Below are 22,165 nucleotides of genomic sequence, written 5' to 3' on the forward strand. Positions count from 1 at the left end.
TACTAATTTCGACTGTACATGTGGAGAAAGTCATGTGAAATCGGCAAATGACTCATGTTTAACATACTTAATCTTCTCTCACCAAAAGAGAAAGAGATCACAACAAAAACATTTCACGTTCACCGAAAATATCTGAATAATAATATAACAGGTTTAGAACAGTTCAAGAATTTGATATGAAAAGTCTAGACTACAACAACACCTGGTATTTTTTAGGAATTTCCAGAATAAATAACTAACTTTGTGAGTCGTCGGTTCATAAATTATTAATATATAATCCACACTTTTACTTACCCGAATTTTTTTGTAATCATCAACACGCATTTTTGCAGTTTTTCCATGCTTTTCACGCATCAACACAATTATCTCCTTCAAATCTGAACATGAATACAACAACTTCTCAATTAGCACTTTTCCCATAAATCCACTTCCGCCCGTTATAAAGATAGTCTTATCTTTATAAAACTCTTGTACCGAACTCATCTTTATCGACTGAATCGTTCAACGACTTAAAGAGAAATGAGATGATCAAAATGTTGTTATACTGCCGAAAATCGGAATGAATATATTTTAATTTGAAGCAGCATAAGGTGATAGAAATGCTGTAGTGAGTGCTGCAGCGCATTTTTAAAGTAGCGAAAGCGGCAGTTGTTAAAGTGTCGATCAATCGCTCCTAACGACCTGGGATCAATCCCCAGGAATTCAAGTTGAATTAGTTTGACTTTTCGCAGTTCTGGCTAGAGTTGCAGCACATGTGCCTGTAAGTATGTTTTTTTATAAAGCATACAAATTATCAATAAATTGTACGGTTCTTGACTGTCAATTGTCTTCAAAAAGGTCGTTAGAAAATCAAACTGAATGAGCATCTTATTCACATGACTGATATTTTGGTTTTCATATTCATTTCTCCAAACCAGTTTCTCTTTTTTAAGTATCTATAAAATATTAAGAGTGTGTTAGATATTGCATAGTAATCATCAAAAATCTCTCAAGTTCACTGATTCATTGAAGAATTCGGCTATTAGGCTATAAGTCATTAGCATTTTTATATGAAATTTATTTATTGTTTATAGAATTAATTAACAGCATCCAATATTCATGTTACATGAAAATTTTCAGGAAATTCGATTTTGCGTAAATTTCAAATTGTCCTTCACAAAATGTCCAGTTGTCAATGCAAAGTTTGAAACAGGTTCCATAAATCCAGAAATCTCTAAAACTTTCCTAAATAGCCAGTAATAGATAACAGCTTGTAGGATCAAATGAAGTGCATATTGACTGCAAAATTTGAGGAGAATTTTAATTTTTAGAAAGTCTAAAATAAAGTTTGACAACTTACAATTTGACGAAGATTCTAGCTTGCGGGATTGTTGATTTTGGATCCTTGCCTAAAAATTCTCTGCCTCCAATTACAGTTCCCCGAAATAGTCTCACTGTGTCGATCTTTTTCGTATCAATGAAGAATCTGAAATTTAACTTGAATTTGTATCAGAGCCGTCGGAGCAACTTCACGTTTTGCCGTTAACACGGCGACGTAGTGATGCCCTATGTCAAAGATAGAATCAGGCAGATCACTAATCTGTCCATGTTCTAACTCAGACATCCTTAACCAAACCACATCAGCTTAAAGCCCTTACCTGTTATAATCATACATCGACTGTGATTTCAATAAACCCTCAAAATTCTCAGTTTTAAACTTAAAATTGTATAGCAGAAAGCACTTCACAACATTCATGCCGGTGTGCAGCTTCTTTTGAATTTTGATCATGCTGAAATTAAATGTTATCAATTTTTTTTCCATTTCATAAAAGTCTATGTACATACAATCTCTTTTGTCCAAGCAGCATCAATACCAAATCTATGAATAATGCCGGTATCCATTGAAATAAGAAAGCATTGATGTAGTAATAAAATTCATTTGTTGTTATAGCTACATTTGGATACCATAATCCAGCTGAGAATGGATAGACGAATTTTAAATCAATGCAGATTTTAAAATATTCTTTCATGGATAGTGTGTTTGACTCATGTGCTGTGATATTGTAGACTAGAACTTCCTTCGGCCTGGAATTTGAATTTAGCATTAAAATCTAGTAAATAAAATATGCGAAGATAGAAATGACCGAAAATTCAGCCCTAGGAGTAAGACTCTGATTCTAGACTAGATTTGATGAAATTCAGGCTCATGCCAGAGTCAAGTTGACCTAGACCAGGTTTTCACCCATTTCACGCCATTTCCTTTAAGAGTCTACCTTTCTCTAAGACAAGCTATTTGTTTTGCTATCAAAATATATCCATTTATGCATGTATCCACTGGAATATAATTTTTTGTTGTATTTACATCCATAAGCATTGTTCTGAGCACACCACGTCCAATGGCTACTGCAAATCCTGGTGCTCCATTGAGACTATCAACCCATCCATAAATAGGTTCATTGTAGGCTGCACTGACCATACTCGGTCGAACAAAGCACACTGGCAGATTACTTCTATTGAATTCATCACGAATCAGAACTTCCGATAATCGTTTTGTGTATGTATAAGTGTTGAGATGCTTTCCTAGCATTTTCTTTTGAACAGCAGACAATTCGTCTTCGGACATGACTTTTGCTTTTTCAATGACTTCAAGAGGATCGACATCAACTTCGTAAACTCTTTCCTCAACATTTTCATGCTCAACGACACAAAATGCAGTCGATGTGTGGATCATCGCGACAAGATTTTTCATCTTCTTAGCCAAGTCACAAATTTGCTTGACTGACGTCAAGTTCATAATAATATTTGTCTTAAGCGGAGCTTCAAGTTTAAGAGATGCAGCCAGATGGAAGACAATCTGTGTGTTTTCAGTTATGTACTTCGTGTCTTCATCACTCAATCCAAAATTAGGCTCTGAAATGTCTCCCCATATTGGATGAATTTTATCCATCATTTCAGGCTTCTCGTTGAGTATCCTCTCAAAAATCTACGAAAGCATTTCGCAAACAATAAAGAAGAAGATTAAAGTGGATGGTGAAATATCATTAGTATTACATAAATGAGCTGTTGATGGCAATAAAATTTGGTCAACTTTCTGTTACAAAATCTTGCGATAAAAACATTTTTGGATGTAAATAAAATTTGCATTTTATTTTGAGGTGTGAAACTGAAATTACTGTAATAGTCCATAAGACTTTTCAAGATTTTTCGGTTAATTTGCAATCTTTATCCACTTCATAACACAAAATTCAATTCTGTAGCTTATTGTTACACTTAAATAGGGTTCGTCCAAAATTGCAAGTTTGGAGACAAAGAACGCAGGCGTACAGGCTTGGAAGAACTATAAGGTTCAACTGCAGGCTTGCCGTTCTAAGTCTATCTCTCCTTTTAGAGCTCGAAGTTGACTAGGATTTTGTACGGAAAAGTCGACTCAAGTTAACTAAACTCCGTTTAAAATTCGAGTTGACCTCGAGTTCTTCCTCCTTTTAAATAATATTCTAATCACAAAATACTCACCCGAATCTTCTTAAATTCATTAACACGTATTTTTGCAGTTTTTCCATTCTTTTCACGCATCAACACAATTATTTCCTTCAAATCTGAGCATGAATACAACAACTTCTCAATCAACACTTTTCCCATAAATCCACTTCCGCCCGTAATAAAGATCGTCTTATCTTTATAAAACTCTTGGACCGAGTTCATCTTTATCGACTGAATCATTCAACTTTTGAAATTAAAATGAGCCTACCAAATTTTTGTATGGCCGATGAAACTTATTGCGAATATATTTTTTATTTTTGGCAATGAACAAATTTTGTTTGTTTATGCTAATGATAGCACATGTTCATAGATGGTGGCTTAGTGTAATATGAAAAATGTAACATTGATGGACAAAGTTCCAGAAAATAATAAAATAAATATACGGTAATAAAACTTTTTATTAAGAGACCTGATAACAATAAAATTAAAGTTATTTGATTTTCTACCCCGAATGACATAAATGAAGAAGACTCCGCCATGGACCTTTAAAGGCTCCGCTTAATGAAGACTGCCTCCTCGTCCGTTACAGACAATGAGCCCACTCATTTAATTTGTGAGCAGTGCTCATCAACATGCTTCTTGTCTATTGGCATGTTGCTCTCAAATGGCTGCCAAATGAGAGACGGCGTCCATTAAAGCTCCTAGAAAAGTCTTCTTCATTTCTCGCTCAAGTATAAGCTATAAGTTAAACTTATGCTCGTCCACACCAGATAACAATATCAACATAAATTTAGAATATTAACAATATAAAGCTACAAAAAATTTAAAACTTGCTCGCAACAAGTCCTTTTGCGTTGTTCACAAATCCCATGACAGGATCCAACAAATTTGTGAATATAAGAAACTTCTTTGTTATCCAATAGAAGAACAGTGCATGAGCCAGTAAATGGATTACGTATTGTCTGAAATTACAAAGTAAAGTTCCTCAAAATTTGAAATTTATCCAAGTTTATATTTACTTACATTTTGTAGAGAATTCTAGCTCTTGGAATGGTTGATATTGGATCTTTTCCTAGATACACTCGACCACCGATGACACAAGACTCAAAAAAGCGTTTTGGTTCAATTTTCTTTGTGTCGATGAAAAATCTAGATAAAAATTAGCAAGTTATGTATGAGAACAAATGAAAATTTGATTTTTCGTCGTAATAAGCAGGGTTGTTACAAAATATTCTGTTTTACAGAATGTGTACACATATGTCATATATTTCATGTGTGACAGGGAAAAATGTGCGGATTTGTGTGGAAATGTGTGTCAAAACACACCAGATTCTGCTTCTAACAACCCTGGTAATAAGGATCAAAATCAGCTGTCACATAGCAGTCATGGAACTCTCATGTCTTATTGTCTACGAAGCAATCACGAGCGACACAAATGGCGTCTATATGGTTGCCAAATGGTGGCCTTACATGGAGACGGCTTCCATTGGTATTAGTAAAAGAGGTTTAGCGGAGCCTTTAAAGCTCCGGTGCGAAGTCTTCTTCATTTGTGTCGCTCGGGAATGTTAGCCCTCAGACGACTGCTGGTAAAGCCAAAGTACAAAATTTACTCTGTAACTCTGATTTTGTGCCGAATTCGATTTAAATTGCCATGTTTACTGGCTATTTGGGACTGTCAACGAAAATTGATGTAACGATCATAAACTTACGTTTTATATTCTTCATCTGACTGTGTTTTCAGCAAATTATCAAAATTTGATGTCTTAAATATCCAGTTGTACAATAAAAAGCATTTCAACACTTCCATACCAGTAAATAACTTTTTCTGAACTTTTATCATGCTGTAAAATAAAATTTGAGTCAAAAATTATTAAAATTGATCAAAATGCATAAGCAACACTTACAATCTCTTTTGTCCAAAAATCATCAAAAGGAAGTCAACAAGCAATGCTGGAATCCATTGAAACAGAATAATGCTGAAGTAGTAAAGCAGCTTGTTTTGTGTGATCGTAACCTTTGGATACCAAATACCAAAGGATAATGGACAATGTTTCTTCATATTATCAACGACTTCAAAGAATTTACCAAGCGTGATTGTATTGGATTCATGAGTTGTGAGATTATACACTTTAATGTCCTCAGGCCTAAAATCATTCAAAATATTAATCATCTGAATATTTGACATAGAAAATTCACGGACCTTTCTTTTGCACTTCCAAGATCTTTGGCGGCTAAAATATATCCATTCATGCAAAGATCAACAGGAATGAAGTTCTTAGTAGCTGTCATATCCATCAACATACATCTCAAAACTCCACGTCCAGCTGCAATAATTACACCAGGTGATCCATTCAAGCTATCAACCCATCCCGGAAGTGGTTCAGCAAGTGCTGGACAAACCATACTTGGACGGACAATGCAGACTGGTAAATTACTTCTTTTGAACTCATCGCGGACTAAAACTTCCGAAAGACGTTTGGTATAAGTATAAGTGTTAAGATGCTGTCCTAGTCTCTGTTTTTGTATTGCTGCTAGATCCTTCGATGACATTTGTTTTGTACTTTCAATGACATTAAGTGGATCTTCATTAACATCATAAACCTTTTCCTCAATAACATCATGCTCAACAATACAAAAAGCAGTCGATGAATGAATCATAATCAAAAGATTTTTCATCTGTTTGGCAATGTCACACATTTGCTTAACTGATTCCAAATTCATGGTTACATTTATCTTGAGTGGAGCTTCAAGCTTCAACGAAGCCGCCAAATGGAAAATTATGTTTGTATTATCAATAACATGCTTCATATGTTCAGCATTCAATCCAAAATTTGGCTCTGATATGTCTCCCCATACTGGATATATTTTATTCATCACTGCTGGCTTCTCATTCATTATTCTCTCGAACATCTACAAAAATTGAGAGAGAGAATTAGACATGCTGATTGGATTTTTAGGTTTCGTTTGTTATTGATTCATAAAAACTTTTCGGAAGTGAAAACCGGTCGGAGTGCGTGACAGAAGAAAATTAGGCATCAGTTTAGTTTTTTGTCATGTGTGACTTAATTTTATAGATATTTAAATTTTTGAATAGAAGAAACGAAACATGCCTTTTTTTCAGATTGAATTTCGAAAATGCAACATGTTGTCTGTAGCCTCTTATATGGGATTAAATGCATTGTTACGTAAATTATCTCTTAAAATAGTGATTTTTTGAATTTTTTGTGTAGTTTCCTTGACTTAAATTACTGATTGAAAGATTCGCTGATGTTATGCAAGAGTCAGAGATGTTAATATCATGCTAGTCTAGAGAAATTGGAGTTACATGTCCTTACAAAAGAAAGGGTTTTTTTAACTATTCTAGTTACTAAGTAATACTTAAATTTTTTCCTACAGATTCCCGAGTTGACAGGTTTCTATTTGACCAATTGTGTGCCTAGTTTAATGACAAATTACATCAAGACGATAGTCATCTTTTGAGTTAGAACATAAATGAATTTGAATAATTGTTCTTTGAACTAGAATGCAAAAGCTCCGTTAAATGGATCTTTTAATTCGTAGATGGTAAAAAATCACTTCCAAAGAACTCTTAAAATGAGGATGTTGATAGAGGCAATTTAATATTTAATATGCATTGTAAATTGGCGGACATTAACCAGTGATATAGCCAATTTTAGGAGTTATTTTGACTTTTATATACAGAACAGAGTCGATTTCGACTCTGGTCATTTGTATAGAAAAAACAAGTCATGTTGAGTTGATCTCATACAAGAAAACAACTAACTTGCAAATAATCAACCATAAAAATCTCGAATCAGTCATGATTCGTTTACGAGATATTAAACAATGTAGTTAAATCTAAGTGCCATTCGTGAAACATCTGTTTGAATCTGAATTCTAGACATACGACTAATCAACAATAAACATTTGTCTAATTGTGACGACTTGAGACGCTTTAGACAAGCTCGAGATACGGATCAACACCTCTTCTTTGTCATTATGAATTAAAAATTTACGACAACCACAGAAAATTAAGCGTGTTGTTTTCAATATTTCACATAGTTCCAAACGTTTCTTCAAATTTGCATAAAGTAACAAATCAAAGGGTTTATAGAAGATGTAAACTGTTTAGCTCACAAAAATGTAAGCTGTTATTGATTCTAAAATCAAGTTTTAGAATATTTTACACTATGTTCCTGTTGTAAACGTTAAATTTATTCAATTTTGCTTATCCAGTCGAGCAACATAAATTTTAAAAGTCTATTTAACAAAGTCCTTTATCATGTGGCGTTGATAAGAGAAAACATGACTGAGATTTGAGAACTGATTCATCTGTGTCACTCGGGGCATGTATGACCCGCATGTATCACTTCACATATTTTCAAACTTGATGCAAATACAACTTAGGACTTGCCCTACAAACTTTCTTTATCACATAACATCACCAAATTGCACCTCAATTTTCTATTCTTTATACTCACAGGCAATGCTTCAAATTCATAAATACGCATTTGGGCTGTTTTGCCTCTTTTATTACGCATCAGCATGATTATTTGCTTAAGATCTGAACATGAGTACAACAATTTTTCAATTAGCACTTTTCCCATAAATCCACTACCACCCGTAATGAAAATTGTCTTGTCCTTATAGAACTCTTGCACTGAATTTAACTTTTTACCCGACATCTTTCGGAACTGCGTAAAGTTACGTCTTTAACTGAAGGAAGTCCAACGATTGAATGATGTGACTGAAGATGATTTTTTGTGTGAAATTTCGAGTATATTTTGTATATTTTTAAAATAGATTTTACCTATAACTAGTTGGTCCATCACTATTCAAGTTTGATTGAAACCAGTTTTAGCCCTTTAAAGGTATCGATGGAATTTTAAATAAGCTATAAAATGCGACAAATAAAAATAACTTTTACGAGACTACGAAGAAGGAATGGAAGAGAATTGCGTAAGGTAAGCATGCATAAATGTGTGATCAGTTGATGCATTTTTACATAAACATTGGAACTTGCATAGCCAACGCTTTTTACAGTATTTAAAAAAACAAACAAAAAAGAAGAAGACACTAACAAATTGTAGGACACATGCTTGCATCTTCCATCTTTTACTTCAACATCTTCGTACATTTGATGATTCACATGCCGGTGAATAAAAGACATAAGATTTGAAACGTGATTTTTGCATGTATCGTGTTACATTCAATTAAGTAATAGCTTACAATGTTGCAAATTAATTATAAAGCAATATCAATCTAAGCAATAAATCAAGTTAGGTCATTTAAATTGTAATTAATATTGACATTGATTATTAGCGGTGATCTGATGGAGGTGTGTTAGCATATTTTATGCAGAAATAATCAATAAATGGCAATAAATGACGAGTGGATGTAATTTGTTACAAAGTGTTAAAAACTACTGCTACTGCTTTATTAGCTATTATATTAATATATTATTATATTTTATTATATTATCATATATTAATCAAGCTAATAGAATTAAAAGATCAAAAATCAATGAATTTTACTTACTCAATGTTGAGAATGTATCAACTGTCATATAATATTCAAAAAGTATTTGCAATTAGAGTTAGTTGATTTTCCCCTATTAAAGTTGTTGACCCCTTCATGTAAACATTTAGTCTGTTTTCAATTTTCAAACAATAAAGATCTCAATTATTTATATTTTCGTCCAGTTATTATATTTAATCGTAAAGTTCCTTCAATTGCATCATAGGTTCACTCAATTGCGAGTTATAGAAGTGAGACTTTAGCAGTTAGAGTTCATTTATCTATTGAATAATTGAAATTTTTGCAAACATTGTTAGAAATTTAAATTGTTTACTTCTCGAGCGACACAAAGTTTTTAGAAGAATCCATATGAAGTCAGTCATCCAAAATACTATAGTGAATAGGTTGTAGGATCTGGTTCGTAGATTTGCATTCTTTAAAGATTGAGATTAAGGCGTATTTTTAGTTGCTCATTTATTTATTGTGGCTTTATTTCTTATATCCTCGAGCGACACAAATGAAAAAGTCTGCGTCACGTCCATATGAAAGCACATTTATGTATTTGCACTGCCTTTACACTTAAATAAGACTTTGAACTGCCTTCAATTCATATTCAAATTTGGTAAACATCGAAATTCTTGTTTCATATACACATTTCTATATTTTAGAACAGGAAATGCATCAATTAAATTTATCCAGATCAAAACGTTTCAATGAATTAAATCAATAAATTTCAATCATACCTGTCAATTATGACTGGATACAACCAATAATTAATAAATTCATTCACAAAATGTTGTTTTTTGATTTTTATTATAATTTTTAGATCAATCTGGTAAATATTTTTATTCTCAAACCCGCTGATAGATTACCCACTTTGGACCAAAGTCTACAAGAGCTGAGTCAATGACAGCAGATTCTTTAAATTTTTTTCTTCTTTATAAGTTTTAACTTCAGGAACATTTTTGTCTTGTGCAGATCAACGAAACTATTCGCAGACATTTTCTGTTATCTGCATACAGGAATATAATTATCTCTCTGAAGGTGCATATTTATGATTTTTCTCAAATTTGCAGTAATCTGATATAATCTAAATTGCAACTTATACTATAACTTTTTCTAAGCCTTAGATTCAACATAAATATGAGATTAAATTCAAATTGGTAAAAAATTGACACTAAAAATTTCAATGAAAATCATAAATTTTATGAAAAATTTCCATTTTAAGCAGAAAATAAATTTGGGTTTACACCCAAATATTTGGGGTACCCCAAATAGTGCGAAAAACCCCAAATATTTGGGTATTTGGGTATTTGTATTGACATCTCTAGTAATTATGATTAGATAGAACCAATAATTAATTAATTCATTCACAAATTGTTTTTTTTTTGATTTTTATTATAATTTTTAGATACAATTCAAATTTTTTCCTCACAAATCTATAAACTGTCTAATATTACATGTTTATCAAATACGTGCTTATGATTCTTTAAATTGATTGCACTTTTGCAAGCCTTCGGTACTTAAAAATTATAAAATTCAAGCCCATTATGAAATATCACAACATTTTTTTCATTACATTATTGTTAGCTGTTGCGAAATTATTGATGAGCTTTTATATCAAAAATGGTAATGTTAATGTACATATTGACTTATTAATTAATTGTTTGATGCCCTTTTCAATTATTGACGTCTTTTAACATATTTGTTTTAAAAATTTGAAGTAGCTTCGATGACTATTTTTTATTATAGAATCAAAAGTGTGGCCAATGGTGAGGAATATATCAATCACATTTTTATCAATTTTGATCAATCCTGCATGAATTCTTGATTTCGACGAATCTTCGAGATCGTGGCTACAAAGGAATTCTTCGAAGTCTCGATCGCGACAAATTTTGTAAACTAGACTGAAGATTCTTATCTTCAAGTTTAGAGACAGCCCCCACATCCATTGGCCATGACTGCATAGCTTGACTGAATTAATAGATTAATTGTGGAAAATTCCACTAACGATGTCTAAAACACCATAATTAGGATCCCAAATTCCTGAATAAACTAAAATCTTTTTGAACACCCAGTAGAAGAAAAGATATTTGACAAGCTTATCAATTACGTATTGTCTAAAAAGAAAGAAGTAAGAATTATTAGAATTGGATTATAAATTTTAAATGTTATGATATGCTTACATTTTCAATAGTCGTTTGGCCTTTGGAACAGTTGAAAGAGGATCTTTAAGACAATAAACACGTCCTCCGATAATTGCTTGTCGAACCATTTGTTCACTATCGATTTGTCGTGAATCCACAAAAAACCTATAAAAGTATCAAATGTTTCAATTATGTTTTATTCTCGGAAGGCAAACGGCGTAGAAATGGTTGAAAATCTGGATTCAGACTTAACTCTGGCTCCAGACTAGATTCAGGGTAATCCAACGTCAGGCCAGAGTCAAGTAAGCTTGTCACTAGATTTTCAGTCATTTATACGCTGTGTACTTAGCGAGATCTTAAAAAATTTATATTGAATTTGCTTATTTTTGTGCCAGATAAGCGCATCGCATCAGTAGTCAAAACACTTTCTCCGTCAATGAAACTGTTGTGCATGATCGCAATCCAAAACAAAAACTTGCATAAATTAGCATTTTTATTTGAAGATTTACATTTATCTTGAGTTGGGAGTCGTTTTATTGGCCATTAGGTCAACATTTGCTCTGAATGAATAGAAAAGCACATTATTGTCTGAATTGTTACTTTGAGACTTGTGCTTGGTAATTTTATGGGTATTTTAGTTAAAATAATTTCAGAAATTCGAGATGCTTAAGTATCTTCTTAATTGCAAATCTGAGATTATCTTAGCTTTTGTTTTGTAACTCTTGAAAAATATCATGTGAAGAATTATTAAGCTAATTATCATTACATTGGACACGAAGCAATTTAAATTTTATAAAGACTATTAGCATTAATTCAATATTTCAATATTCGTGCTAGCTTTATGTAAGCTAAATTATGTGCATAGCATCATATCAGAGCTGGAAGTCGATTCGAAATGTGTCTGAAGTTGAGTCGTCTTACGTTGAATTTTTCATATTAAATCCGAAACGAATTGAAGTTCTTGCTTAGACGAACAATCCATACTTCTAATAATCATCTCATAAAAGACAATTCAACAGTTCAATTCCATACAGCATGCCCATAATGCCAATTCTAAGTTGTACATTCAAGATCAAAGCTCTACTTACATATCATACTCTTCCTTTGACTGTATTTCCACAAGATCTCTAAAATTATTCGATCTAAAGTTCCAATTGTTCATTGTGAAACACTTAAGGACATCCATTCCAATCGCAATCTTCTTTTGCACATGGATCATGCTAAAATTAAAGTATCAAAGATATAAAAATAGCATTAACCTTCACACATTCCTTATTGATAATTTTGATATAAAGTTGTCAACCTACAATCTTTTCTGTCCAAAAATTAACAGCAGAAAGTCAATGAATATAGCTGGTATCCATTGAAATAGAATGATATTTATCAGATAATAGAATTTATTCAACGTCAATGTCACATTTGGATACCACAAGCTGACTGAACATGGAGTTTCATCTTTCATTGCAACCGACAGATCGAAAAACCTTCCGTAAGTCATTCTCACGAGTTCATGCATTGTCACATTAAAAACTGGAATTTCTTTCGACCTTAATTGTGGTATAAAATAAAAGAAAAAAGAAAGGGAAAAATGAAATTTAAGTGCTGATTGCATAACAGACGTTGTTTACTTCGTCGGCTGTGTACAGAGCTTCTTAACAATCATGATAAGTCCATTTATTGCAAGGTCGACAGGTATTGATTCAAAATTGGCTTCCTTATTCAACAAAATGCATCTTAGTGCGCCTTTTCCACTTGCCATAATAACACCAGGAGGTCCATTAAGTGAGTCAACCCATCCAGGTATTGGTTCTTGATATGATGGGGTTACAATGCTTGGTCGGACTATGCAGGCTGGTAAATTACTCTTTTCAAACTCATTTCGGACTAAAATTTCTGCAAGACGCTTTGTGTATGTGTATGTGTTGGGATGTACTCCTAGAAGATCTTTTTGGATTGTTGCCATTGCATCCTCTGACAACCATCCAGCTAGATTTATCAAGTCAAGTGGCTCATGTGGAAAATCATTGACTTTCTCCTCTAAAACATCAAACTCAACATTACAAAATGCTGTTGATGTGTGAACCATTTGGATGAGATTCTTAATTCTTTTAGAAACATCCACTACATTTTTAGTTCCAGTTAAATTCATGATAATATTCGGTTTCAATGTTGCTTCAAGCTTGAGTGAAGCTGCTAAATGGAAGACTATTTCTGTATTTTCAAGTATATGATTTAAATGTTCGTCACTCAATCCTAAATTTGGTTGTGTTATTTCACCCCAAACTGGGAAGATCTTTTGCAATATATCGGGGTTTGTGTCCATGATTCTTTTGAATAGCTGTTTGAAGGATATTGATAAAGATTTATTATTAGTGATTGCAATCAAACTTTTTGAATTTAATTAAAAAGTGTCAATATCAGAGTTCAGAACTTTGACAGTCCTGCCTCCACAATGGAGTCTTGTGCAGGACAGACTCTACTAAGATCGAGCAGTCAAAGTCCTGAATCAAATCTTATCAACACTTTCAAGATGATCAATTGATGAATCATAATTTCAGTAAGTTCTTTCGGGATGTTTATTAGGAATCAAGTGTTGGGGAATTGTATGGTATGTCAGTCTAACTCATATGAGCACGGTTACATGGTATTGCAATGTGATCACCACTCCATATGAGTATACTTATTTTCTTTTAGGGCCACTTGATTTTACTTTAGACGAAATTTAAGTAATTATAGAAATGTTGCATCAAATTTGAGTCACATAAGTCTATGAGAATTCCGAATGGATTCTTTCGCCTTACTTGTGTTAGGCTAGGCTGCTTCATTACTTTCATATATGCTCAATCCCGAGTATTTACATTTGTTCACTTGTATCATCCTTAATATCCGAAAAACTTTGAATAATTTCGTCATTTTATCACCAAGAAAACATTCCAATTTAATTCACGAAAATTCAATTACTTACAGGCAATTTTGAGAACTCATCAACCCTTTCTTTTCCAGTCTTCCCGCGCTTCGGACGCATCAAAATAATTATTTCCTTTAGATCCGAACATGAGTACAGCAACTTCTCAATCAACACTTTACCCATAAATCCACTTGCACCCGTAATAAAGATTGTCTTATCTTTATAAAATTTTTGAACTGAATTTAATTCCTTCATCTTGAACAGACAATCAAGTTAACAGTTTCGCGACTAAAAGTATAATGTACAAAGCTTTTGTCTTGTAAAAGAGTTTAAGTGATGGAAATAATTTTTTTTTTCGTATAAAAATTCAATCTTTTGTTTACTAGAGAGAAGGCTTATGAAACGTGTTTCTATTTGTGGTAGCGAGCTTGAATGTAAGTACACATGAAGTTTATTTTGGTAATGTATTTTGAACGAAATTAAATACAGTGAGGGAGGGAAAGTAGTTTGGATTAGTTTCTGTCTTTAGCGCATTTTTTTAATGAAATTGGTGTTGAATGGGCTTGGAATTGTGTGGAATTGGATTTTTGATTACCAAAATATTTACAAAGAATACCTGAATAATTTTTGGAATTCTCATAGAGAATCACACAGCTTTGACCTTCTTCCCAAACAGTACAAAAATGTGGTAAGGCATCACTATATCGCCATATTGACGGTAAGACGCGAAATTGCCCTGACGGCACCATGACAGCTAAATGCGATTAACTGCTTAGTGCTGCTTAGGCTCGTCCCCATTTTACATAACCAAATGACTCATTAATGATGAAATTTGCAAATATTTCAATCAAAAACATCATAACTCCTCAATTTTGTGTCAATTTTCACGGTCAATAAAGTCATTCACATAACATCCTCAAGAGAAAGCCTTACTAAGTTAGTTTCATTGACAAAGTTCATTCACAAAAGACTATGCAAATTTGTAAAAATTAATGCAAATTCCTAACATCTTCCTAAATAGGAGGCTTGACCGTTCAAACTATTCAATGTCAATATTAACAATCATCAGCCAGGCCATTCAGTCCGACAAAATAAAATCAATAAATGTTTATGAATATATTGGATTGATCACATAAGAAGAAAGAAAGTAAAAATAAGTAATATTGTGTACGTAATATTGTTGGAATTACAGCACGCGATTGCTGAGAGTGGATTTGAAAAGTACATACAGACATGAAATGGAGAGACAACTGTTGGAAAGTAAGAGTTGTAATTCAATTGCGTCACGGAAATAGTAAATAATGTTATTGTAGTTGTCAGGCTGATTTGATGTTTTGATTTGTTGGGTTGACTGGATTTTTGAATTTTAGTATAGGATTTAACGTCTGTTGATGTGGAATTGGGATAAGTTTTGATGGAATGCATTACGAAATGGCTAACCGGCAAATCCAGAAAAAGCCAGCAGTGATTGAAAATAAAGATTGATTGAGGATGAAAGTGAAGTTTGGTAACATTGTCGACTGGTATTTCTTGAATTAAAGCTAAGTTGTCCCGAGCAGTACAGAAGTCGCTAAGATATCGCATTGTTTTCACGTTAACGGCAGAATGTGATGGTAGGCTTACGGGACCGTGACAGCTGCTTTTGGTTTTTCTACACCATTCTTTACATTTCCGACAAAATTAGCGAATTTTGCAGATTTTCACTATGTTTATTGAATATTATCACCAAAATGCAGCAGTTCATAAAGCACAACACAACAAATTCATCTAAATAGTCTTCACGTAATTAAAATTTCATCTTTATTAACTTTTTAATTAAATACAAAATAATTAACGCAATCTACAAATACATAAGATAAGATAAAGTGTTAAACTTTTGTGATGAAATAGAAAATAAATAACAAAGCAAAAGTTAAAATTAAGAAGACGCTAATAAAAGAAAATTGTAATTTCAAGATCACAACACCATGGTAAGTAATTACGTCATGACAAAATGAGACTACAGTTGGACTATAGTAAATGTGGGAAAATACTAAAATAAGTCCAACTTGTTTACGTTGTTGTAAATTTGGTTGTAAAATGATCATTAACTCTATGTATGAATACAGTCGCGTGATCCAGCAGACCGGAATATGTAAGAATTGTCTTTATCACCCAGTAGAAGAAGAAGATTTTGCACATGGAATCGATCACCCATAAACTGGAAATTTTTGTAGATGTCATGAAAAATAAAAGATGGGTATGGTTAAGAATGAATTATGTAAAAACAATTTTTAATGCAGAGCTCGATGTCGACTGAGATTTTGGATGGAAAAGTCAATTTTTTGATAAAGTTGGAAATCGATTCAATTGAAATTATTGGTTTTACAATTTATTAATCAAAAATCCGTCATTTGATCGACTTGGCTCTTAGTTGGTGCGAATTTGTTTTAAATTCGACATCTTATCAGAGTCACGTTGGACTGACGTCGGATTTTGGATAGATAAACTGAAATCGGACTTCAAAATCTGGAGTAATCAGAGCTGCCAACTCTGATTGATATCGAGCTCTAATTTTATTTTTTACTTACGTGTACATAGTAATTTTTGCGCTACGAAGAGTTTTTATTGAATCTCTGGCACAATAACGTCGAATTCCCATCGACGAATCCAACATGTATTTATCATTGTTTCCGACATTTCTTCCGTCGACGAGGAACCTATGTTGAAAGATTTTTTATAGTATTTTAATTAGATTTGTACAAATTTATACAGTTTTGCAAACTTTACGCAAAAATGAAAATATTAAAATTTTAATTAACTTTCTTTAACTATACTAAAGTGCTTCACATTAAATTACTCTCTTAATACGCATCTAAAAATAACGATATAACCAATTATGAATCTTGATATAAAAAATAGCTTGTGCCAGCGATTAAAAGCTAACAGAAGGCCACTTAATTTTGAAGATGAAGGTATGAAATATTTTTGGACATATTTTCCATAAATTGCACCAATTTCCAAATTAACAGTTGATATTGAATTTATTTTCATCATTGAATCATTTAAAGTTGACTATCTTCATGGTTCATGCGTCATTTTATAGCAAAGAAATTAGCGATCGTTCACTGATTAAATTACAGAATAATGAATTTCTTTCGCAAATGAACAATTGAATTTCTATTGTTTAAATCGCATTTACCCTCCCTCCTTCTTCTTTTCTCTTCCTGAACATAGTAAATGAAAGACCAATTTGAAAAATGATTGCAAATTTTTTTCAAATTCCAAAATTTCTCGAATATACGAATATTTTGTTCCGTTGAATGAACTCAAAGCACATAACAAAACTTATCATCAATTCATTAGATTGTTTATACATAAACTGACCTATCCTAACAATTTACTTGAAGCAAACGATTTTGATATGCACTATAAACTTTTTTCAAAAGCAAATTTAAATTCATTCAGTATCTTGATTTTTTATTGCGGATTAATGAGACTTTTTATGCGGTTGTAAAATCTACGAAAACAAACATTCAAGTTAATAGGTTTTAGATCTGTATCATTCAACTTGAATGAATGGAAAATAAACTTTGATCAAACGATTTAATACTGTCGATAGATTTATTTTTAAGTTTGACGATTTGGATTTATATTTAGCGATTTAATTTTAAGTTGTTGAGCTTATTGCAATGATTGAACTGTTTGTTAAGACATTTTTGTTTGAATTTTCAAAATAAAATGAAAATTTAACTCAAACAAGAATTGGATTGTGTTTTTTACAATTTTTGTTTCCAATTCAAAATCGTAAAATTGCGATTTTTTAAATTTAAATTTTGAAAATGATACAAAATTGAAACCGGAATCAATTTTTCTTGGAATCATTAATGAACAATTCAAAGAGATTTTACATTGTTTAAAAGCTAAGACTTTAATTTAATTATAAAAGGTAATTAAATAAGTCTAATTATGATTACTTACAATAAATAAATGTGGAAATTTTGCCAAAAATTTCCTAATTTCTTCAATTAATTATCCATTTATATTTTAGCAATTTGCATCTTATTAAAAACTTAGTCATATGATTATTCAATGATTTGAAAGTAAAAATACATTTACATGTAAGGTATGTTAAAAATTCACAACCTCCATGAAATGAAACACTAAAAAAGATGCATCAGTTGCATCACTTTCCAAAAATCGGCCAAGACATGTGTATCAGTCAATTCAATAAGAAGAAATGCATTTCAGATAATGTCGCAAAAATTGTAAATGTTAAAATTATCATCCTTGCAAGGTCTTGTGTTAGCAATTTTGAATAAACTGTTTTAAATTAGAATCTTGTTTCAATTTTGACAAAGGCGAAGTTTGAAGAATTTCAAGGGGTTGGAACTCCCGTGAACTTGTGGTCTGACAAGTTTTTTCCATACAAACTTGCGGTTTCACAAGTTTACCAGTTTTTTTCAAGCGAACTTGTAAACTTGCAAGTTTACAAGTTTTTTTGAATATAATTTTTGGAAATGAATAAAAAATGTTAAACCATTATAGATTGTTATTTGAATTTTTTGTAATTTTGATGATTTTAGTGAAGATTTGGCGATATTTTTCGACAAAAACAGAATGATTTTTATGACAAAATAAATTAAAATGAAGCAAATTTTGGACTGTATTGCTTACAGAAAGTATCTAAAGAATCGGAAGTGGTTTTTCTTAAAATTTTTGAGATTTTTGATATGAAACACTAGTTTTTATTCCCGGAAATATTATAGGAGAACGGCAACTGATCATAAACCTGAATGTGGGATTTAAAAGGTTTTAATTTTTAACAATATACTTCGAAAGCGGTTTTTTCTTAGATATGGATTGTATTAAGGATATTTTGCTTACTGCATTACGTTAAAATTGATTATTAGCCCTCAAAAACCTTAGAAAGTGAACGACCACATTCCAATGTACTAAAACCTATTTATTAAGATATTAATTGAATTAAATGCGCTTAAAATTCCATAATTTTGTAAAATTACTGAAAAGTTCAAAATTGGAGAATTTTGACTACTTTTAGCAAATATGTATTGTTTAAAACCAGGTTTTTATTATATTTAAAAGGCATATGGGCTCAAAATCCAAAACTTCTCGAGATTCCTATCCAAAAATAGTTTATAATCAAAATATTTCAAAGCTTAGCCAAAATTTTAGTATTTTTTAAACAATCGTTGCTAAATACGTGCTAAAAAGGCTTATATATGGCTAAATTATAGTAAAAATATAACACGGAAAACCATAAATTAAGGTCTCAAACCAACATAATATTGGTTTAAACAGTTTTCAAATTTAAATTTTTAGAATTTAAAAAAAAAAAATTATTTTTTCAATTTTCAAAAACTTGTGGTTTTACAAGTTTTTGGGAACAAACTTGTGAAACTACAAGTTTTACACAGAAACTTGTGAGTTTATATGAAACTTGTAAAAACTTGCAAGTTTTCGGGAGTTCCAACCCCTTGAAGAATTTGCAGCAGATTTTCATCTCATCTTCTGCCAATCAAAATAACTTGACTGACTTTTGATACATTCTAAATTCTTAATTTTTCAAGAATTTGTTCAATATAATAATGATAATTTTTTAACTTACATTTCCCATTCTTCTCTGTCCTGTATTCCTACCAGTCCAATATAATTCTTAGACTTGAAATGCCAATCGTTCATTGTGAAAAATTCCAAAGCATCCATTCCTTGAGATATTTTCTTCTGGACTTTGACCATACTAAAATTCATTTCTTAATCAAAATCAAGTTTCAGGATATTTAACAAAATCATTTAACTTACAATCGAGGTTGCCGGAATATAAACATCAAAAAGTCAATAAAGTACGCAGGAATCCATTGGAACAGAAAGACACTGATAGCATAATACAGTTTACTTTGTGTAATTCTTGTATTAGGATACCACATAACTTGCGAGAATGGAATGTCAAATTTTAGTTTCTCTCCTTGCTCAAAGATGTAGCCATATGTGACCTTGGAGCTCTCGTGTGCCGTGATGTTACAAACTGGAATTTCTTTTGGTCTACAAAGAAAAGATATAAAATTGTTTATTTTTATTAACAAACCGGTTTTATCACGCTTACTTTTCAGTGTCTGTTCCGAGTTTTTTGGCGAACATTAATAATCCATTGCATGCCATATCCACAGGTATTGCCTCAAAATGTGCATCAGGATTAACTAGAATTGTTCTTAGAACACCTTTTCCTGCAGCAACTGTAATCCCTGGTGGACCATTCAATGAATCAACCCATCCTAAATAAAAATCCATGAAATCAAGGTTGATGAGATTTGAAAAACATAAAAACATATCAAAACTCACCAATAACTGGTTCCCAGAAGCTCGGGGTCACAATACTAGGTCGAACAATACAGAGTGGCAGCTTGCTTTCATTAAACTCATCGCGGACTAAAATCTCAGCTAATCTTTTGGTATAAGTGTAAGTATTTGGATGAAAAGACAGAATTTCTGGCTGAACCTTTGCCATTGCTGCTTCACTCATCCATTCAGCCATTCTTATAATGTCTTTTGGACGATGTGGAAAATCATAAACCTTTTCATCAACAACAGCATGATCGACATTACAGAAAGCTGTTGATGTGTGAACCATTAATAACAGATTCTTCGTCATTTTAGCTATGTCAATGACGTTCTGTGTTCCTGTAAGATTCATAAGTACATTTGGACGAAGAGTAGCTTCAAGTTTTAAAGATGCAGCCAAATGGAAAATTATCTCAGATCGTTCAATGACATATTTTAAGTCTTCTTCGCTGAGTCCTAAATGTGGCAATGATATCTCGCCATTTACTATGGTAATCTTGTTCATCATCTCTGGTTTCTCCTCAACTGTTCGACGGAAACACTAGAATTAAGGTTAAAGTGAAATGTTAAGGTTGAAATTAAATTGAAGACAATTAATGCTTTGTAGGGCTGTGCACTAATCAAGAAATAATCCAGAAGTCGAAGTCAAATTGAGTTCGACCTTCTATGTTGACTACGACTTCTGGATTAAGCTTGTTTTGCTAGGTAAAATGTTTCGTAATTAAGTTCGTTCTCAAGTTTTCAACTAAATTGAAGATTTAAGTCTTTTATTACAAATCACTTACTGGCAACTTAGCAAAATCATCTCTTCTTTGGTTCACTGACTTTCCCCGCTTTGGTCTCATAAGGACAATTATTTCTTTCACTTCCGAACATGAATACAGCAACTTCTCAATCAGCACTTTTCCCATAAATCCACTTCCGCCCGTAATAAAGATCGTCTTGTCTTTATAAAACCTTTGGACCGAATTGAGCTCTGACATTTTCCTTGCTGGATTATTATTTTTTGACAAAAATTAAAACTTGCGAATCGTTCAAGTGTTAAATGTCTAATGATGCTTCAAAGACATCTTATGATGAGAGAGAAATGAGACAAACTTTTTTTGTGGATCAAAACAAACAAAACCGGTTGAACTTGATAATTTGCATGATTTGAGAGATGTTACAGCATGAAAAGTGAGTCTGTTTTTTTACGAGCATAAGTCTAGCAATCAAATGTTTTATATTTCAGAAGACAACGACCTTTGTGTGAACCGGAAAAGTCAGTTTATTTGCATACAAAAGCAAGAGTGTTTCACAACGTATGCAGGCTTAAGAAATGGTTATTGAGGTCACTAAAAAGATCAAAAGTTCGTTTAATCTGCAATCTTATTCCACGCATAAGTTATACAATTTGTGAAAGCAGCATTGTTTGGCTTATGAGCTTGTAAATTTCTCATAAAAGTTACATGCTGTCCACAAAGTATTTTTGTTTTGTTTCGGTAGATTTAAAGCACTTTTGTTTACGTCAATAAAGCGGTATGAAGTCTTGTCTACCCACAACTTAATAAGACAACTGCTGAGACATTTATCTGCACTACATTCTTGTAATATTGACACTAATATGTTGACAAGTCAAGAATCTAGAAAACAATACATATAATCCACTTCTCAGCATGTTTCAATTGAAAAGGCGCCAATTTGTCAAAAATGTTTGTTCTGTCTATAATGATTGAGTTAATTTGTGCATTAACATGGCAATAATTGATCAATTTTAATCAAGTCTGCGATTTTTGTTTACTAATTGACTCACGAA

At 32.1% G+C, this 22,165-nt stretch overlaps 4 protein-coding genes across 4 annotated transcripts; all 4 read right to left on the reverse strand.

The window, feature by feature from the left end:
• Window positions 1-1,115: 1,115 nt before the first annotated feature.
• Window positions 1,116-3,699, reverse strand: LOC139093743 (putative fatty acyl-CoA reductase CG5065). Its single transcript, XM_070644570.1, has 5 exons — window positions 3,493-3,699; window positions 2,253-2,962; window positions 1,825-2,064; window positions 1,340-1,465; window positions 1,116-1,278 (listed from the first exon to the last, which is right to left on the reverse strand). Exons 1-5 carry the CDS (start codon window positions 3,697-3,699, stop codon window positions 1,116-1,118), a joined length of 1,446 nt encoding a protein of 481 aa, XP_070500671.1.
• A 583-nt stretch (window positions 3,700-4,282) lies between these two features.
• Window positions 4,283-8,144, reverse strand: LOC139093744 (fatty acyl-CoA reductase 1-like). The gene is made up of 6 exons (XM_070644572.1): window positions 7,941-8,144; window positions 5,660-6,369; window positions 5,364-5,603; window positions 5,169-5,300; window positions 4,483-4,608; window positions 4,283-4,421 (listed from the first exon to the last, which is right to left on the reverse strand). Exons 1-6 carry the CDS (start codon window positions 8,142-8,144, stop codon window positions 4,283-4,285), a joined length of 1,551 nt encoding a protein of 516 aa, XP_070500673.1.
• A 2,313-nt stretch (window positions 8,145-10,457) lies between these two features.
• Window positions 10,458-14,470, reverse strand: LOC139093681 (putative fatty acyl-CoA reductase CG5065). The gene is made up of 6 exons (XM_070644478.1): window positions 14,089-14,470; window positions 12,752-13,461; window positions 12,431-12,670; window positions 12,212-12,343; window positions 11,163-11,288; window positions 10,458-11,096 (listed from the first exon to the last, which is right to left on the reverse strand). Exons 1-6 carry the CDS (start codon window positions 14,284-14,286, stop codon window positions 10,964-10,966), a joined length of 1,539 nt encoding a protein of 512 aa, XP_070500579.1. The 5' UTR covers window positions 14,287-14,470; the 3' UTR covers window positions 10,458-10,963.
• A 1,333-nt stretch (window positions 14,471-15,803) lies between these two features.
• Window positions 15,804-21,403, reverse strand: LOC139093635 (putative fatty acyl-CoA reductase CG5065). The gene is made up of 7 exons (XM_070644404.1): window positions 21,156-21,403; window positions 20,371-20,911; window positions 20,135-20,303; window positions 19,834-20,073; window positions 19,640-19,771; window positions 16,602-16,730; window positions 15,804-16,231 (listed from the first exon to the last, which is right to left on the reverse strand). The coding sequence occupies exons 1-7, from the start codon at window positions 21,351-21,353 to the stop codon at window positions 16,084-16,086; spliced, it is 1,557 nt and encodes a 518-aa protein (XP_070500505.1). The 5' UTR covers window positions 21,354-21,403; the 3' UTR covers window positions 15,804-16,083.
• Window positions 21,404-22,165: the final 762 nt, after the last annotated feature.

Source organism: Chironomus tepperi, unplaced genomic scaffold (genome assembly GCF_022539635.2).
Source record: "Chironomus tepperi strain 1889 unplaced genomic scaffold, CSIRO-AGI_Ctep_v1 contig_337, whole genome shotgun sequence".
NCBI classification, from domain to species: Eukaryota; Metazoa; Arthropoda; class Insecta; order Diptera; family Chironomidae; genus Chironomus; species Chironomus tepperi.

Excerpts from the sequence above, each read along its gene's own strand:
- LOC139093635 (XM_070644404.1), bottom strand. The coding sequence starts at position 21,353 with ATGTCAGAGCTCAATTCGGTCCAAAGGTTTTATAAAGACAAGACGATC. Across the intron at positions 20,912-21,155 it reads ATGATTTTGCTAAGTTGCCA|TGTTTCCGTCGAACAGTTGA; the intron begins GTAAGTGATTTG and ends CCTTAATTCTAG. Across the intron at positions 16,232-16,601 it reads GCAAAAATTACTATGTACAC|TTTATGGGTGATCGATTCCA; the intron begins GTAAGTAAAAAA and ends AAAAATTTCCAG.
- LOC139093743 (XM_070644570.1), bottom strand. The coding sequence starts at position 3,699 with ATGATTCAGTCGATAAAGATGAACTCGGTCCAAGAGTTTTATAAAGAT. Across the intron at positions 1,466-1,824 it reads CTGCTTGGACAAAAGAGATT|ATTCTTCATTGATACGAAAA; the intron begins GTATGTACATAG and ends GTTAAATTTCAG. Across the intron at positions 1,279-1,339 it reads GCTAGAATCTTCGTCAAATT|TCAATATGCACTTCATTTGA; the intron begins GTAAGTTGTCAA and ends CAAATTTTGCAG.
- LOC139093744 (XM_070644572.1), bottom strand. The coding sequence starts at position 8,144 with ATGTCGGGTAAAAAGTTAAATTCAGTGCAAGAGTTCTATAAGGACAAG. Across the intron at positions 5,301-5,363 it reads ATTTTTGGACAAAAGAGATT|CATGATAAAAGTTCAGAAAA; the intron begins GTAAGTGTTGCT and ends TTTATTTTACAG. Across the intron at positions 4,422-4,482 it reads GCTAGAATTCTCTACAAAAT|ACAATACGTAATCCATTTAC; the intron begins GTAAGTAAATAT and ends TTGTAATTTCAG.
- LOC139093681 (XM_070644478.1), bottom strand. The coding sequence starts at position 14,286 with ATGAAGGAATTAAATTCAGTTCAAAAATTTTATAAAGATAAGACAATC. Across the intron at positions 13,462-14,088 it reads ATGAGTTCTCAAAATTGCCT|CTATTCAAAAGAATCATGGA; the intron begins GTAAGTAATTGA and ends TCCTTCAAACAG. Across the intron at positions 12,671-12,751 it reads CTCTGTACACAGCCGACGAA|GTCGAAAGAAATTCCAGTTT; the intron begins GTAAACAACGTC and ends ACCACAATTAAG.